General features: G+C 37.1%; 1 protein-coding gene across 1 annotated transcript in view; it reads right to left on the bottom strand.

The window, feature by feature from the left end:
* PRTG (protogenin) overlaps positions 1-17,018 on the bottom strand; it is a 121,607-nt gene that overhangs the window by 52,093 nt on the left and 52,496 nt on the right. Inside the window, exons 3-10 of the mRNA XM_036101615.2 lie at positions 11,400-11,544; positions 10,048-10,181; positions 8,437-8,574; positions 8,026-8,184; positions 7,238-7,397; positions 5,731-5,978; positions 3,483-3,647; positions 104-409 (exon numbers count right to left, since the gene is read on the bottom strand). Coding sequence (XP_035957508.2) covers positions 104-409; positions 3,483-3,647; positions 5,731-5,978; positions 7,238-7,397; positions 8,026-8,184; positions 8,437-8,574; positions 10,048-10,181; positions 11,400-11,544 — 1,455 coding nt within the window. The remainder of the gene's footprint in view (positions 1-103; positions 410-3,482; positions 3,648-5,730; positions 5,979-7,237; positions 7,398-8,025; positions 8,185-8,436; positions 8,575-10,047; positions 10,182-11,399; positions 11,545-17,018) is intronic.

Raw genomic sequence — 17,018 nt, 5'->3', positions numbered from 1 at the left:
ATATTTTCATTCATAAAACACCATTTAAACATGACTTAGATTTTATAAAAGTAAGTTTCAAAAAAGTATAAATACTCTTCCTCAATCGTGTTTAGAAATTTACCTTTCACACTTGTAGCTTTGGGTGTCCTATGTGAGGTCCACACTGATGACTCTCCTAGCCCCACTCTGGTGGCAGCAGTAATCCGCACCAGATAGACACTGTCTGGTTTCAGGCCCTCCAGAAGGTACTCATGTGTGGTTCCCGGGAGCTCCAGAACTTGGATGGAAGTCTCAGTACTCAGGCGGAAGGACAGGCGATAGAGGACCACCTGGCCCCGTCGGTATTTGGCTGGGATCGGCAGCCAGGAGATGAGGATATCGGTGGGACTTCGACTCGTCAAACTAATTTCAGGAGGTCTCAAGGGAACTAGTCATACAAGAAAACAGGTTGCTTATGAATAGAATCAAAACTGTCAATTAGCATTGCAGTATTTACTGCATTCTCTTAAGAGCAACACACATGATAAAGGAGGGATACGTTCAGCCCTAGCAGAGGTTTTCAGGCGAGTAGATCACAAACCAGAAAAAAAAAGAAGGAAAAATAATGAGGAAGGATCGAGCATAGAGAACCAAAGAAAGCGAAGTGTCACTGAAAGTAAAAGCCCAAGTCCTCACTGTGACTTCATACAAAGCCCTATGTACTTACAGGGTCGGCTCCTCATGGATTCAGGGCCCCAATCTCCTACTGCTTTCCACCCATTCCCTCCACTGCAGCCCTCAGCAATGTCCACTTCCTCTGCCGAGCGTGCACCTCCCCCAGTCACCTGCTTCACCAGCTCCCGCACCTTCACTTCCTTCAAGTTTTCATTCAAATGTCACCTACTCAGTGAGCCTTTCTTGGGTGACCCTGTCTCAAGTCTCAAACCCTCCCAACATTTCATACTCCCTTTCCTTGCTTTTTTCCCCTTCTCCTAGATACTTATCAATATCCCACATAGCATATAATTACATAATGGACTGTTTATCTTGTTTATTGTTCCTCTGCCCCCTCTCCCATTAGAAAGTAAACGCCATGAAATCAGGGACAATTTTTTGTCTCTTTTGTTCACTACTATCAAATAACACACAGCAGGTACTCAATGAATATTTGTTGCATGAATGAACTAATAGTTGGAAAAGAGAAAATCAATTTATTAAGCATTTCTGAGTCCTTGATATGTATGAACTCATGAATTCTCACAAAAACCAAAGGAAGCACCATGATCATTATAGCTGAGGAAACTGAGGTACAAAGAGGTCAAACCGCTTGCCCAAGGTCACACAGGTCGTTAGTGAAGGAGCAGATGTAGGCAGACTGAACAAAGCCCACATTCTTATCCCCTCTACTTTACTGTGTCTTATATAACAACAGTTCTTCTATCACAGGGTTATGTAGGGATTAAATGAGATAACGGAGAGAAGGTTTTTAGAACAGGCAGGGGCAAGCCCTCCACAAGTGTTAGTTGTATCTGCTGCATGCGGCCGTGCCCCTAGGACACCCACACATCTCCGTTTGAGACGTATGGGCTTAGGAAATGTGGAGAAACTGGTGTAGAAACGTGAAAAGTAGGGTCAGAAGTCTGTGTTATTCAGAAAACAAAATGAAACTTCATTAAGTAAAAAAGTTACAGAGTAAGAAAAGGTTTAAAGGAAAAAGAACTCTGAGATCATAACTTAACTGGAACTGGCAAGTTTTAACAAGTAGCTTGCTATGGTCAGACTCCTTTCCTTTAAGGATATAGGGAGGAATACACCAAAAAACCCCCACAAACCCCAAAACAGCACACGCCCCCAGCCTGTGTTTCACCTTAGATATACATGTCAGAGGTTAAATGTGATGAGAATTTGAGAGGTCATAAATACTGTGATTCACTCTAAAATGGAACAGACTTTTTTTTTTTTAAAGATTTTATTTATTTATTTGAGAGAGAGAGAGAGAGCACATAAGCAGGGGGAGGGGCAGAGGGAGAGGGAGAAGCAGGCTTCCCACTGAGCAGGGAGCCCCATGCAGGACACTGAGCCACCCAGATGCCCCTAAAATGGAACAGACTGTTAAATGAAAACTGAATTGGAATTGAGCATCCAGATCAGTAATTTTTTTCATTTAGTCAAACTCTGAATTTATAAACATCTAATAAGTGGCATAATAGAGATGTAAGTAAGAGATCTGGGACCAAATGAACAAAGAAAATGATATGGAAATAATCTACATAAAAATGTTTTGGGGCGCCTGGGTGGCTCAGTCGTTAAGCGTCTGCCTTTGGCTCAGGTCATGATCCCAGGGTCCTGGGATCGAGCCCCGCATCGGGCTCCCTGCTCAGTGGGAAGCCTGCTTCTCCCTCTCCCACTCGCCCTGCTTGTGTTCCCTCTCTTGCTGTCTCTCTCTCTGTCAAATAAATAAATAAAATCTTAAAAAAAAAAAAAAAGTTTTGAAGGACACCTGTGTGGCTTAGGTGGTTAAGCATCTGCCTTCTGCTCAGGTCATGATCCCAGGGTCCTGGGATGGAGCCCCCTGTCTGACTCCCTGCTTAGCGGGGAGTCTGCTTCTCCCTCTCCCTTTACCCTTCCCTCTGCTCACGCTCTCTGTCTCTGTCTCTCTCCCTCTCAAATAAATGAAACAATGCTTCAAAAAAATGTTTTGAAAACTAAGGGTGGGCCATTTTGTGAGGATGAGAAAACATCTGTAAAGGAGGAACAGTATAATTAAGCATATGTTAAATCATTCCCTTTTCCCAGTGACGGGTACAAAAAGGGCCTTCTAGAGAGCCCCTGGAGAGAGAGATGACGAATCAGAGGAGGAGAATCAGTCTCAGGACTTTACTAATGGATCTCCCACCATTACAAGAATATATGGAGGCCTGCCCTCAAAAGGACTACAACTCAACTTCCAACCCAGGGTCTGTAACAACTATTACTTTCCTTCTTAAGCAGAATAAACATATTATACCTAAAAATAGACTAACTGCTGATTTTTAAAGAATATTTTTTAACTGACAGTTTACTAAATTTCAAAAACTCCCAGTTTCAGAGGTCCAAGACCTCTGACCTCTGTTCATTATATATTTACTCGTTATATTTATATTTATTTATGCTTAGGAAATTTCACATTTTGTTCCACTCAAAAAAACCCTGCAATGTCAAAAAAAACAATTTTTTAAAACGTCAATGTATTTACAATTTACACTAGGAAACTTGAAGAAATACAATAATATAAGATTTTTATTATTAAAATTTATGTTACACATTATAAGTTATAAAAACTCTACACTTATCATCTTATTGTCAAAAAGTGAGGGTCAAATTTGAAATGGCAAACTAGCCTGCCAGTTACCATACCTGTTTCGATTATTTTTTTTAACCAAAAAGAGGATATTTTCTCTAATTTAAAACACATTTTTTCATTGAAATGGATTAAACATATTAATGTTCATACTTAAATGACATAGACTGTGTTTTCTTACCATCCTCTAAAGTATTCTGTGTCACATGGTCAGACATCTGGCTGGCTCCCATTGGCATATATGCCACAATGTAGAAAGTATAATTGCTAGCAGGTTCTAAGTCATCAATAATATAATGAGTTGTGTCATTTCCGATGACTACTTGATACTCTTCATTATTTAAACCTAGATTAAAGAATCAGCGTTTAAAAATTAGGAGTATTCAAAATGAACAAGACCAATTTCCCTTACTGTGACACACTGATCCTCCTGTCTAATCTCTGTTATCTTTTGTGACCCTTTAAAAAAAAAAAAGAAATGTGACTTCTAAAAGTAACTACATCTTGCTACAAATTAGTAGTTTGAATTCTTCCCTAGTAAATCAAACTGAAAATAATTAATCTCTTCTAAATTTGTTTTAATATCCAGTCAAAACCCATAGCAGAGACAATGTAGAGCAGTAACACAAGAGAGTGTAATGTTACAGAACACCGTAGTTTGAAACAGTGTAAGTTTTACTTGCTTAAACGCATGGCTTCTTTTTCCTTTTAAAAGTAAATGGAGAGACAGTAGGGAACGTAAAGGCTCTAGGCTTTATGGGAATGTAAAGTCTCCAGGCTTTATAAAAACAAACCAAACCAAAAGTCGTCCTGCAAAAGATCTCATTTTGGCCCTAGAGATTCTATTAAATTTGACTGACACAAGTTGTTCTTTTTATTTATACTGGAAGCAAAAGAACTGGGAGGCACAGAATGTGCTTCAAAACACTTTGTTCCACAACGAACTTTTTCCCCTGCCAAAGAGGAAAAAAAAAAATTTCTCAGCAATTCTTAATAAAATATGCATGGCAAGATATAGAACAGAATTTGCCTTTGTGTGATTTAATTCCTACGGCGCGGATCTGTAAAGGGGAATAAGCACACTGGCAGCTCCTGGGCTTTGCGAACAATTCACGGTAAATGCACGTCAACTTCATCAAAACGCTCTAAGGACCAAGGCCCTTCTCCCCCTCACTGGATTTATAAACAAAACAGAAGGCAAATTCCACTATTAAGTTTTCCCACATTTCTGAATTAACTTGATAGCATTTTAATTAGACAAGATTACAGCCATTTCACAACAGACTGGCTAATGGCTTGTTAATTAGGAACTGCATAGTACGATTTCTGACCTACCAAACAAGGTCCTTGAGTTCGAATTAAAAAGCCTTGTTCTGTCCTTGAATAGACCACTGAGCTGCATGTGGAGGCTCTAATGAAATGACCATAATAGCGAACAAGAGTGGTCTCCACCAAAACCAGCATTCCTTTTACCTTCCTAAATCACTAAGAAGGGAATTAACATACTCCAACATGCTCAGTTAGACTTTCATTCTTCTTGCTAAAACAACCCCTGATTTAAATTCAAAATATTCCTTTTCAAAATACTACTTCAAAGTATAAAAAACAAACAACAACAAACCACCTGTTTATATGGACAATTTTATCATACCATCATTTTTGGGTGCTAGGATTTGTTTTAATGTCTACTGCATAAAATCTAGACTGTGCACAACTAAAATTTGTAAACTTCTGTGGTTTCTATGAGAGATCAATAGAGAAATCTCTAGGATTTCTAAGTAGCTTTTCCTTTCCCTCGAATTTTTTTGCCAAAAGAAAATATTAGGGCAAAAAAGATTGCAAAAACAATGGAATAGTTCTGAATAAAAATTTTAAGACAGATTTGATTTCTACTTTTATAGAAGAAATGACGTATCAACAAAGAGAGTCCTGTTCAATATTCAGAGTTTTAAATGTTTTCAGGAAACATTCAAAACATATAAAATCAACTTATGGGGATCTGATAATGTTTACTCCCCCCCCCCTTAAAAATAACGTGCTATAGTGACCATAATTCACCGTATTATTTTATGAACCGATTACAACATTGCTCCTATGTAACTGTATACTTAAATTGGAATATTAAGTCGTAGCTAAAGAATTTATATCTTGGCTGGAATGAAATTCATTACTCCACCACTCTGTAATTTTTAGCAGGCAGAGATGGTACTTATTTCTAAACAAAATCTTAAACTATACTTATATATACAAAGTATACAATAATAAAAACATTTAGCAAAAACTGATATGCAGGTGATAGATTATTTTATTAAAAGAGATAAATGCCATAGAACTTCAAAAACATTTTCTGGATTATTTAAGACATCATTCATACTGAAATTATTGACAGCAAGTAGCAGTTGAAAATAAATACTCCTCAAATTGCTTACCTTCTGCTTTCATATAGTGCACAGAATAAGCGATGACTTTGTCTGAATTATAAAGTGGCCTCTCCCAAGCTAAAAGGATTGCTGAACTTGACATGGTTTCAGCATGCACGTTGTAGGGAGCACTGGGTCTGTCTTCTGACATTACTACGGTCAGTCTGGCTCTAGATAAAATAGATCCTTGGCTGTTCTCAGCCATGCACTGATAAATAGCATCATCTTCAGGAATAATCTGGTTAATTACCAATTTACTGAGAAAAGAAAAAAATATTTTTATGAAAAATTCTAAGAATGATGTAAAAATAAAGTTAAACTATTGCTAAGTTCACTCTCATTTTAAGTGACAAAAATTACAAAGAACAAAAAACTGTGTAATCAACCCTACTGAAAAATCTGAGTTGCTTAAAATTACTCTTATTTTCTGAGTTTAAGTAATAGTGATATCCAAACCCTGCTTGCTTTAGGTGAAAGACTAATCTCTTTTTTAAAATTTGGCTTTTAGGGGTGCCTGGGTGGCTCAGTCATTAAGCGTCTGCCTTCGGCTCAGGTCATGATCCCAGGGTCCTGGGATCAAGCCCCGCATTGGGCTCCCTGCTCCACCAGAAGCCTGCTTCTCCCTCTCCCACTCCCCCTGCTTGTGTTCCCTCTCTCGCTGTGTCTCTCTCTGTCAAATAAATAAAACCTTAAAAAAAAATTTGGCTTTTATAAAAAAGTATATTACTCTGTAATAGCATCTAACTTATATAATATTGCAATGTTACATAAATTCAGATCAACAAAAAATTTTTAAGTTTTATTAAACATATGGCAATGTTTTAAGAAGATTCATATTTATACTAATAAAAATGAGTTCTAAAAATCATTAAGTTTGAAAAATTCCTTGAGATTTGAATATTTCCTTCTAATTTTCTCTTTTTAATGGAAGAAGGAACTGAGGCCCCAAAGGGTTAATATGCTTGCTAATAACTTAGCTATTGGCTCATCAGGACTAGAACCCAGGTCTAGGGGACTGTCCAACATTTATTTCATTATAATCTACCACTTCCATGATCCACATATAAAATACAAAAGGATCTATGGCGTGCTGATGTTAGAATCTTAATTTCTTTTTCTTTTCATATTTTATTTTATTATGTTATGTTAATCACCATACATTATGTTAATCACCATACATTACATCATTAGTTTTTGATGTAGTGTTCCATGATTCATTGTTTGCGTATAACACTCAGTGCTCCATTTAATACGTGCCCTCTTTAATACCCATCACCAGGCTAACCCATCCCCCCGCCCCCCTCCCCTCTAGAACCCTCAGTTTCTCTCTCAGAGTCCATAGTCTCTCATGGTTTGTCTCCCCCTCTCATTTCCCACCCCCCTTCAGAATCTAAATTTCTTATTTTAGTTTAAAAAAGCAAGATAATTTAGATATTTGATATTACAACCAGTTCACATGGCAATTACTAAAGCCATTATATCTTCTCTAAAATAGTAGCAAAGTGACATAGCCCACCTGTTGTACATTTTAATTCTCCCATTTGAATGTATCTTCCTCCCATTTTTCAACCATGACATTTTGGGTGAGGGGATTCCTTCTGCTTGACACACAAATCGAGCAGTACCAGCTCGAGGCCTTGTTAAACTTTCTGGCCATTCAACAAATGAAGGAGGAGCTATTTTTAAAGAAAAAAGAACAGAGAAAAATGTCCATGTCTCCAACAGGAATGATACAAAGAGTCAAGGAAGAGTTCGGCAAATGACTCAAGTCCCATCCTTGAAAATATTTAACATTCTGAGCCTCTTATCTACACTCTACATATAACTATCCAGATGCCTTTTCTCAGCATTGTTCATTTAGATGTCCACTCCCTCGAGGTTTTCCCTATTGAGACCCTCTGTGTCAACACACTAAAAATAGGTACACTATAATCCTACTTAACTAAGCCCAATAATATATAGCCACTTGTGAACGCATACAATCAACAGATTAAAGTTTTAGATTGGTAAATGGATATGTGGATTTGTGGGTGGGTAACAAAGACATAAAAGAGATGCTTAAATAAGAAGGAACATAATGGTATGCCGGCAAACAGGAGGGTGACTTAAGCATTATAGTTAGTTACATTTTAACCCAGAGCTTTAACTTTCTTCTAAAATTCATTGTTGGATTACAGTATTTCATATCAACCTTCATATCAACGCTACAAAGTTCAAGAAAGGAGGAAGTAAGCGATGAATGAGATAATACAATAAATGTTAAAATACGAGATTCTCCTGAATGCAGCATGAAATAAAACATACCTAAGACAGTTAAGGTTGCCATGGCAACTGTAAAGTTGCGCGTGCCTGGGGTTGTGGCCCGACAAATATACACTCCAGCGTGCTGCAGCTTGACATCAGATATCATGAGATTACCATTTCCCAGTACCCGAGTGTTAAAGACATCAATGGACTTGTGATCTATTTCCAAGAGAAGACTTCAGTTAAAATAATGTAACATAAGATCTAAAATTATGTCAAAAGATCACCATCTAATCATACCATAAAAAGTATAAAATTTGCTATACAAAAACCTTTTCTCTACACACTGAAATGCCAAAAAGTTAAAAGCCACTTAAATGACAAACATGTGTTTTGCATATAAAATAAACATTCTGTCAGTTTCATTAAAATCAACAAAGTTTAAAGACTTTTTTCCCTGAGAAAACTTACCAAGGCGGCTCCAAGAAATGATTGGTTTGGGATTTCCCGTGGCCACGCATTCCAAAACAACTGTCTGATGAAGAGATGTTGTTATGTTCTGTGGGCCTGCTATAATGGTTGGTGTGTAGAAGGAATTAGACTCTTCAGCTTTGAGGAGGAAAGGCACAATATGAAAATAAATTACAAATAAGATATAATAAGTGAGACAAGTTAAAATATCCTTGTTATTCACTTAAAAAATAACTTTATTGAGATATAACTCACATCATACGCAATTCACAATTTTAAGTACTTCAATGATTTTTAGTATTTTCAGAGTTGTGTAACTATTATCACAATCAACTTTAGAACCCCAAAAAGAAACACCACACCCATTAGCAATCTCCTCTCTCCACAGCCTGGCAACCACTAATCTTTCTGTCTCTCTGGATTTGCCTTTTCTAGACATTTCTTAACAAAGGAACCATGTATTATATGGTCTTTTGGTAACTGGCTTCTTTTCACTTAGCATAATGTTTTCAAGATTCATCTGTGTTGCAACGTGTACCAGTATTTCATTTCTTTTTATTGAGTAATAACAGAATAGAATTTAATTTTATCAATAGAACACATTTTATTTATCCATTCTTCAGTTGATGGACATTTAGGTTGTTGCCATATCATTCCCTTTTAATTGAGGCTCAAACATTCATTTAATCCTTTCGCCAATCTTGTTAAGAATTTATGTGACAGTGGGGAGAAGAAAAGAAGTGTGGGAGTGCTTTTGTCTTTAATCTTTCATACCAGGAAGCTAAAAGACACTACCTGATATTAAAACATAGTGTTAAAAATGTAATTTCAGTTTCTCAATGTTTTCCAAAGAGATTTTTTAACCTTCAAGGATATTTTAGGAATCTTGTGAAAAATAAACATTCATATGAAGTTCACCAATGTCTTTAGTCCAGATTTTCTTCCACTATATTCAAGTAAATTTAAATTATTTAAAAATAAAAACTAGTATCTATGTGTAATTCCATTTTAATAAGATACATATTTCTTTCTTCATATTCATCTCTTTAGCTAGTTTCCCTTCTAACTATATTTATGTATGGCAAAATATAGAAAATTACGTTCGCTTAATGTTAACAATGATAATTTCTGGATATTGGAATGGGGATATTTTTAAACTTCTATCTGTACTTTTTTACATTGTTTAATGTAAAAATTTTTATTTTTATACTTTTATAGACATCACTCTTTATGATAAGCATGTATCATTTTTACAAATGCAAATTATAATTTTTCTTAAAACAACAAACAAAAAAATACAAACTGGAAACAAATATATCTTTATTGACAATGGACAATTTTGGTGGAAATGGATAATCGTTTTTCTCATTTCGCATTTTATATTTTAAAAACAAAAGTGAAATAGTTACAAAACAAATATTCATTCTTTCTTAAAGATGTTGTTCTTAAAGATGTTAACATAAAATAAGCTGGCCTGTGAAAGAGGAGGAACCTAAGAGGGATAAAAATGACCATTTCCAACTAGATTACAATAATTTACATGAAATTAAAATGCTATTTTATAGCATACTATTACAGCCACAGAAGAAAAATTAATAGCTGGGACAGTACCTGGAATCACCGTCAGAGAGGCTTCCATACTTTTACGTCTGTGGACTACGGTAGCAGCAACACAACGGTAATTCCCAGCATCCCTTTGGCCAACATCATAGATTTGCAATACTCCTGTTGGTAGGGCAGTTATCCTGTTACAGGAAGAAAGATGACTAAATTCTTTGTAGTAGATTTTATATTTTATTTTAACATGTATTCTATGATTAATATATTCAACCTTTTTAAAGTGCCAGATGCAATACTTTAAAGACCATTTAAAACAATTAGCTTGATTCAATTGTTTTTATTTGGGTCACTACAGGTCTCTAAAACATACGTAACTATGCAGTATGTGGTTTGTGAAATCTACCAGCCTTATTTATTTTTTTTTTTTAAAGATTTTATTTATTTATTTGAGAGAGAGAGAATGAGAGACAGAGAGCATGAGAGGGAGGAGGGTCAGAGGGAGAAGCAGACTCCCTGCTGAGCAGGGAGCCCGATGCGGGACTCGATCCCAGGACTCCAGGATCATGACCTGAGCCGAAGGCAGTCGCTTAACCAACTGAGCCACCCAGGTGCCCTCTACCAGCCTTATTTTATACAGAGTTACATTTGACATTATAGCTTATATAACTGGTGATCTAGGGCTTAGTATGATTTTTTTCAAATCCTGATTTCTTGCCTATTAATACAGATATATTCTCCAAGATACACCTGAATCTAAGTTTGTTTTTTTTTTTAAACACTTTCTTGAATAACTTCTTCCATCTTAGTATCATGAGATTTTAGTAAATGATTTTTACCTACTTTGGAATACTGCTACTCATGAGGACAGGAATTAAACTTTATGAAGGCGCTACTAAGTTCTTGATCCTTAAACCTCAACCACCTGCAGAGCACTGCGGGGGGTGGTGGGGGTGAGCGGGTGTGTGTGTGTGTGTGTGTGTGTGTGTGTAGCCGAGAGGAGACTGGAAGTGGGAGGTGGAGACAGAATGGGCAGGTACCAGGGCATATTGGAGACCCCTATAGTAGTATTGCTATTGCCAGCACTGAAGGTCTAATTTGGTTTCCTAAATCCTTGGGCTACAAAGCAGGTGCTCAGGTGGTCCTATGGTTGGAAAAGATGTTTAAGGAAAGCAACAAAGCAGTAAGAAAGGTTATTTGAATTATGATCTAAACCAAAAATCAGAAATTATTCCCCACGTGCCAGAGACTGATGATCTAATTCTTTGCCTAAGTTTGAAATATCTTTAAGAGGTTGGTAATTGCTACTGTAAATGAAAATAAGCTCCATCATGGTCTTTCCCCCATAAGTCTCATGACACCTTCGTTACTCCTGCATCGTCTCCAAAGACAAAAGCTGCATTTACCTGTCCATAGTTACAGGTAGAGTTGTCCGATTTAATTCCCATGTTATGACTGCAGGAGGGTTTGAGGAAATCTTGCATGCAAATCTAGCAACTCCACCTTCTTGGACCTCAGTAGAAATTGGCTGAACTTCAAATGCAGAAATAGCTGTAAGATAAAGTTTGACAAATTTAGAATAAGTACAGATACTATTATACTGTACTGTACTTGGAAATAACATTATGCAAGATATTATTTATCAGACTTGAACTCCCGCCCAGACATAAGAGCAACCCAACTTAACTAGCACAAAGATAATTTCAGCAGTAGTTTTGGAAAAACCACTGACAGTTGCCTAGCTCAGGGAATCTGGTCTCCCCCAGGATGAAATTCTAAATAAGTTCTCGAGAAACTTACAACTTATTTGGAGAAAAAAAATTAACACAACTGAAACAAAAATAAACAATTAATAATGATATGTAATCACATACCATTTTTGTGTGGTACAAACTTCAACTACTACTACATTTCAGAGAAGAGGGAAATCAGAAAGACAGATTAGACAAGTAAAAACCATTTACAGGGACTGGTTTTGAATTAAGTTTTGAAGACTCGGTTGGGTTTAGATGGAAGGGGGAAAAGAAGACATTCCAGGCGAAAGGAAGCAAGCACAGAAGAAAGGTGTAGCCTCTGTTCACAGGATTTTAAGGAAACAGCCAAGACTATTGTAGAATATTTCAGATGAAGGGATCATGGAAAAGTGGAAGAAGAGTAGAGATAAAGCAGATTTGTACCATGGCACAAATGAAGACATCATTGAAAATTTTTGAGCAAAGGACAATAGTAGTCCTGATAATAGCCGTGTTTGGGAGAAATCAATCAGGCATGGATACACAGGATAGAGTGAGAAAAGGAGAGCCTCAAGTCAAAAGACCAATAGGCTGTTTAAGTAGGAATGACAGAACTGGGTGGTGGCAGTAAGAATGGTGAGATTCTACAGAGAGCTCAATGGAAACAAAGACTTGGTTCTCACTGGACACAAACATGTCACTCTGTTTGGAATCAAATGAGGTTGGTGTTGATGGAGCTGAATGAGAAAGGAGAGAAAGAAGACAAATGGTGTGTGTGTCCCTGATGAATTAAAGGTAGAGAGACTCAAGAGACTATTTTTAGTCTCATGTATTTCCAAAGTGGAGATACATCTCGAAGTGTTGATATTTCTAGAGATAATTCTTCTTTCTCATTCTAGGCAGGCCTCCAGGAGCTAGTCATCGGTGTCCACGCTTTTACATTTTGATAGAGTCCAGACTCCAGGTAACACTGTGGTTTTCCTTCCCTCTACTGTTTTTCAGGATATAAAGAAATGGCCCCAATGATGGTCTTACTCCCCCTCTGCAGACTCCAGTTTAATATCCATATCCATATCCATATATATATATATATATATATGCCTTTACAGTTTATCAACAAAGTGAGAAGTCATGAAGAAAAGCAGAGGGAATAAGGTCTACATGACTTATACTTCATTAGAGTAGGAAGGGTAAAAGGTGAGAGAAGACTATAAATTCTGCCTTAGAATTAGCATCATCAATCTGTAAATGGATCACAAGACTTTAGAGGTACAGGACAAAGCCAGGGAATAATGGTGAAAATACTCAGGAGCATCCACTTCCAAAAAGCAGATGGGGGTAGCGTAATACCTTATGTGTGTATGTAACAAAAAAATTCTGCTTCCTCAAGAACAGTGGTTCTCAAACCGCTATTGTCAGTGGATAACAAAACCAAACCATTTTCATGATCACCATCATCTGCCTTTTTCACTCTTATTTCTCGAGTGTACAGTGGGATGGATGATATTGCAACAGACTTAATGCAGGAGATATGCCTAGTTTATGAAGCATTAATTTCTCTTATTGATCCCATATTTACCTTGTTCATGTATGAGGGGGTGAGTTTTAGTTCTGGTTGTCATTCATAATCCAGACTATATTCAATTTACAGACTTCAAAGGGGGAAATGTATCTTATTCTCCAGTCTTTACCACTCTAGACCAAAATATGTAATATAGTTAAATTTTTTCTTCATAAAACAGTTGTTCCTTCAGCCCTATCTGACTTCTTTACCCCAAAACATATCAAGCACCTGATTCAGTATGTTTTATCTCCTATCTCTCTCCCATATCTGACTTCTCTCCATCCCTAATAGTCCTCTCTTCAATCCAGGCCCCTATCATCTCCTGCCTGAAGTCTTGTAGGCACCTATTAGGTGATATCTCTCCTACCAGCAAGGTTACTCCAGAAAGTTAAGTCAAAAAATATAAATTTGATTGTGTGGCTGATGAATTAATTAATCCCTGCAAAACGCTCTTGTCTCAATCACTTATAGTTATGTTCCATGAGCACTGAACTACTTATAATTCTCTGAATATACCATGATATTTCATACCCCTAAGCATTATATGAGCATATCCTTCTCTCTCAAATATCCTAGGTCCCTCTGTCCATCTGGTGAAATCCTGTCATTGTTTAGCACCTAGTTTGCTTGTCCCTTCCTTTGGGAAGTTGTTCCTTTTTCTCTGCAACCTCTGTACACTACAAACCTCCACTGCTACTTTTATCCCACAGTATTATAACCACTTCACATTTTTCTCCCCTTCCAAACTATGAGCTCCCTGGGGGCTAGTAATGGGTTGTATTCTTTGCAAGACCCCTTAAGACAGTGAATGGCACAGACTTGGCACTAAAATACTTGTTGAACTGAACTTACATATTTTTTTCTCTAATTATATTAGGTCTTTCAACATAGTAACTAGAAATGTAAGGAGTTTCCCAGGTACAAATACAAATACTTCTCATCTTGAAAAGAGGCTAATGCTTTTTATTATTTTGTTTGCTGTAATTCCAAATGGTCCCCAATATTTTAGTGGCATTATCTTTAGAGACAAAAATCGGATCCCCCACTATTAAAGGATTTTTATGAAGATTAAAAAAAACAAAAAGTGAGGGATTTTTATGACTTTCTAAATAAATGTTGTGATTATTGAGAATAAAGATAATTACTTTTGCCTTGAATAATTTCCCTCCAACCACTTAGACATCTGAGCATTGTTTTCTACCCTAAATCTCATCTAAACAAACAATATGATCTCTCTGAACCTTTTTTTTTTTTTTGAGCAGCTTCCTGCTTTCTGCCCCAGATGCATAAGTCTATGAAACCCCTAAGATTTTTATGAAAACTGAACTTTGCACTTCAGGTCAAATGTGCTAGGGCTTTGGAGTCAAAAAATTCCAAGAAATAAAAGGTAAAGGAGTGCATCTTCTGACTGAGTAAGGGTATCTCTTTTGGGGAAAGGGGAAAGAAACTGCTTTTGAGATATAATCACGTAACATGTAATTTACATACCATACAATTCACTCATTTAAAGAGTACAATTCAATGGTTTTTTAGTATATTCAGAGTCTGCAACCATCCTCATGATCCATTTTAGAATATTTTCATCATTCCAAAAAGAAACCCCATATCCTCTAGTTATCACTCCCTAATCTGCCCATCCCCTCCCCAACTCCAGCCCTAGGCAATCACTAATCTAGTTTCTTTCCTCCCTCTACAGCTTTGTTGGGTTGAGAATGACATAGAACATTGTGTACAATGTGATTATTTGATACATGCATATATTGGGAAATGATTACCACAATAAGGTTACTTAGTTAACACATCCATCAAATAAGGGTATTTTTTTTTTAAGATTTTATTCATTTATCTGACAGAGAGAGAGCGTGCACACAAGCAGGGGGAGCAGCAGGCAGAGGGAGAGGGAGAAGCAGGCTCCCCGCTGAGCAGGGAGCCCGATGTGGGGCTTGAACCCAGGACCTCGGGGATCATGACCTGAGCCAAAGGCAGATACTTAACAGACTGAGCCACCCAGGCACCCCAAGTAAGGGTATTTCTTGACCTCACCCTGGTTCTCAGCAAGGTCTCAAGCAAGGATAAAGATTTTTTTTAATCCCCCAAACACCTTTATATTTAACATTTCTCACTTTCTGGTCCCTTTTGAAAATTCAACCTGCTGGCAAAATGATTTTTCCTAAAGAAGACCCCTTGGGACTCTCATCAGTACCTCTGAGACTAAAGAAAAAGAGGCATTCTCATGATTCAACAATAAAAATAAGTTACCATCCTTCTGTCCATAACTACTTCATCTGGGTACCAACCCCATTCTCTTCCCTCACCTCTGGGAACCCAATGTATCTGCCTTTTGTCTGTCTTTCTGTCTCTCTCTCCTGCATATTCAAATTCTTTTCCTGGATCCTTCTCTCAGCCTATAAAAGTGATTAAACTTCTCCAAACCGCAAAACACAAAAAGAACAAAACTCCAGACCTCTCTTTATGGCATGTATCCCTCCAGCAGCTATCTACCCTCTCTCTTCCTCATGGCATTACAATTTTTCTAAAGAGTAGTTGATTCTAGTTGCCTCCCCTTCTTCCCCTCTGACTTTATACCTCAAACATCTCATGTGCCTTCTTCCCCTATTATTTTATTCAGTGTCAATGACATTGCATACTCTTATTTCTTACATACTTTCTTATCTATTTCTCTGATTCCTCCTTCCAGTCTCCCTTTAAAAAAGGGCACTCCCTCCTCCTATGCCCTTCCTTCCAGAGATTCTCTGTTCTCTTCTCTCTCCAGATTCTCTTTGGGTGATCTCATCCACATTCAGTTTTCAATGACATCCATCTCTTGCTGCTGATTCCCCAAAATACATCTCCAGCTTAGATCACCAATCCTAGAGCTTCATACTCATGGCTCCAATTGTTACTGGACATCTTCACCTGGAATTCATAAAAGGTACTTCCAACTCATCAAGTCCAAAATGAAATCATCTTATTTCCTCCAAGCCTGTGTCTCTACTTGTCACAGGACTATCCAGATACTCACCTGACCTAGACACTATTAACTCCTTCTTCTACACTCTCATTCACTTGTTCCCACTGATCTTACTTAACTCCTTAACATATGTCGGATCCACTCCTGTGTCCTCTCCCAATGTCTCTCACTGGAACCACTACAGAAGTCCCTTATCTGATCTTCTTACTCCCATTTTTCCTCTTCCCTGCTTCAAAAACATCCTCTAAATGTACACAAGTATTTGATATGGGTGCACTGGGCTCACAAGCAGCTTCCATCTATTAATTCAAAGGCTTCCATAGGTCGACCTATTACTGCTAAAAACCAGAAAGGGAATAATCTCACAAAAAATGTGATTCCAATTTTAAATGTCAAAAAGCACTATGCCTTAGCAACCAACCCCTCCTTCTAAGTCTTTAAACTGCTTAGCCCAATTATTAGAAAAACTGAACGTATATATCCTTGCTACATCAAAAGGAACAAATAGCTTTCTTTATGTCAACTACATATTTTTAATTCTTGTGGCTGAGTACATTCTCAATAAATAGATTAACTGGCTCCTTTTTGTAAATAAAGGAAAGTAGTTTGACATCCCTTACTCCAAACCAAACTGTTTATATGGTAAGCATACAGCAGTATTTAAAAAGTCACTCTAAATAGTTACATTTAAAAAACACAGAATAGCTCTGCGATTAGAGATACACATTATAACTATGACACAAAGCATTTAATTTCC

The sequence above is a fragment of the Halichoerus grypus genome, chromosome 8 (genome assembly GCF_964656455.1).
Source record: "Halichoerus grypus chromosome 8, mHalGry1.hap1.1, whole genome shotgun sequence".
Lineage (NCBI taxonomy): Eukaryota > Metazoa > Chordata > Mammalia > Carnivora > Phocidae > Halichoerus > Halichoerus grypus.
Note: the sequence above shows the minus strand (reverse complement) of the source record. Positions and strands in the feature narration are given on the sequence as shown.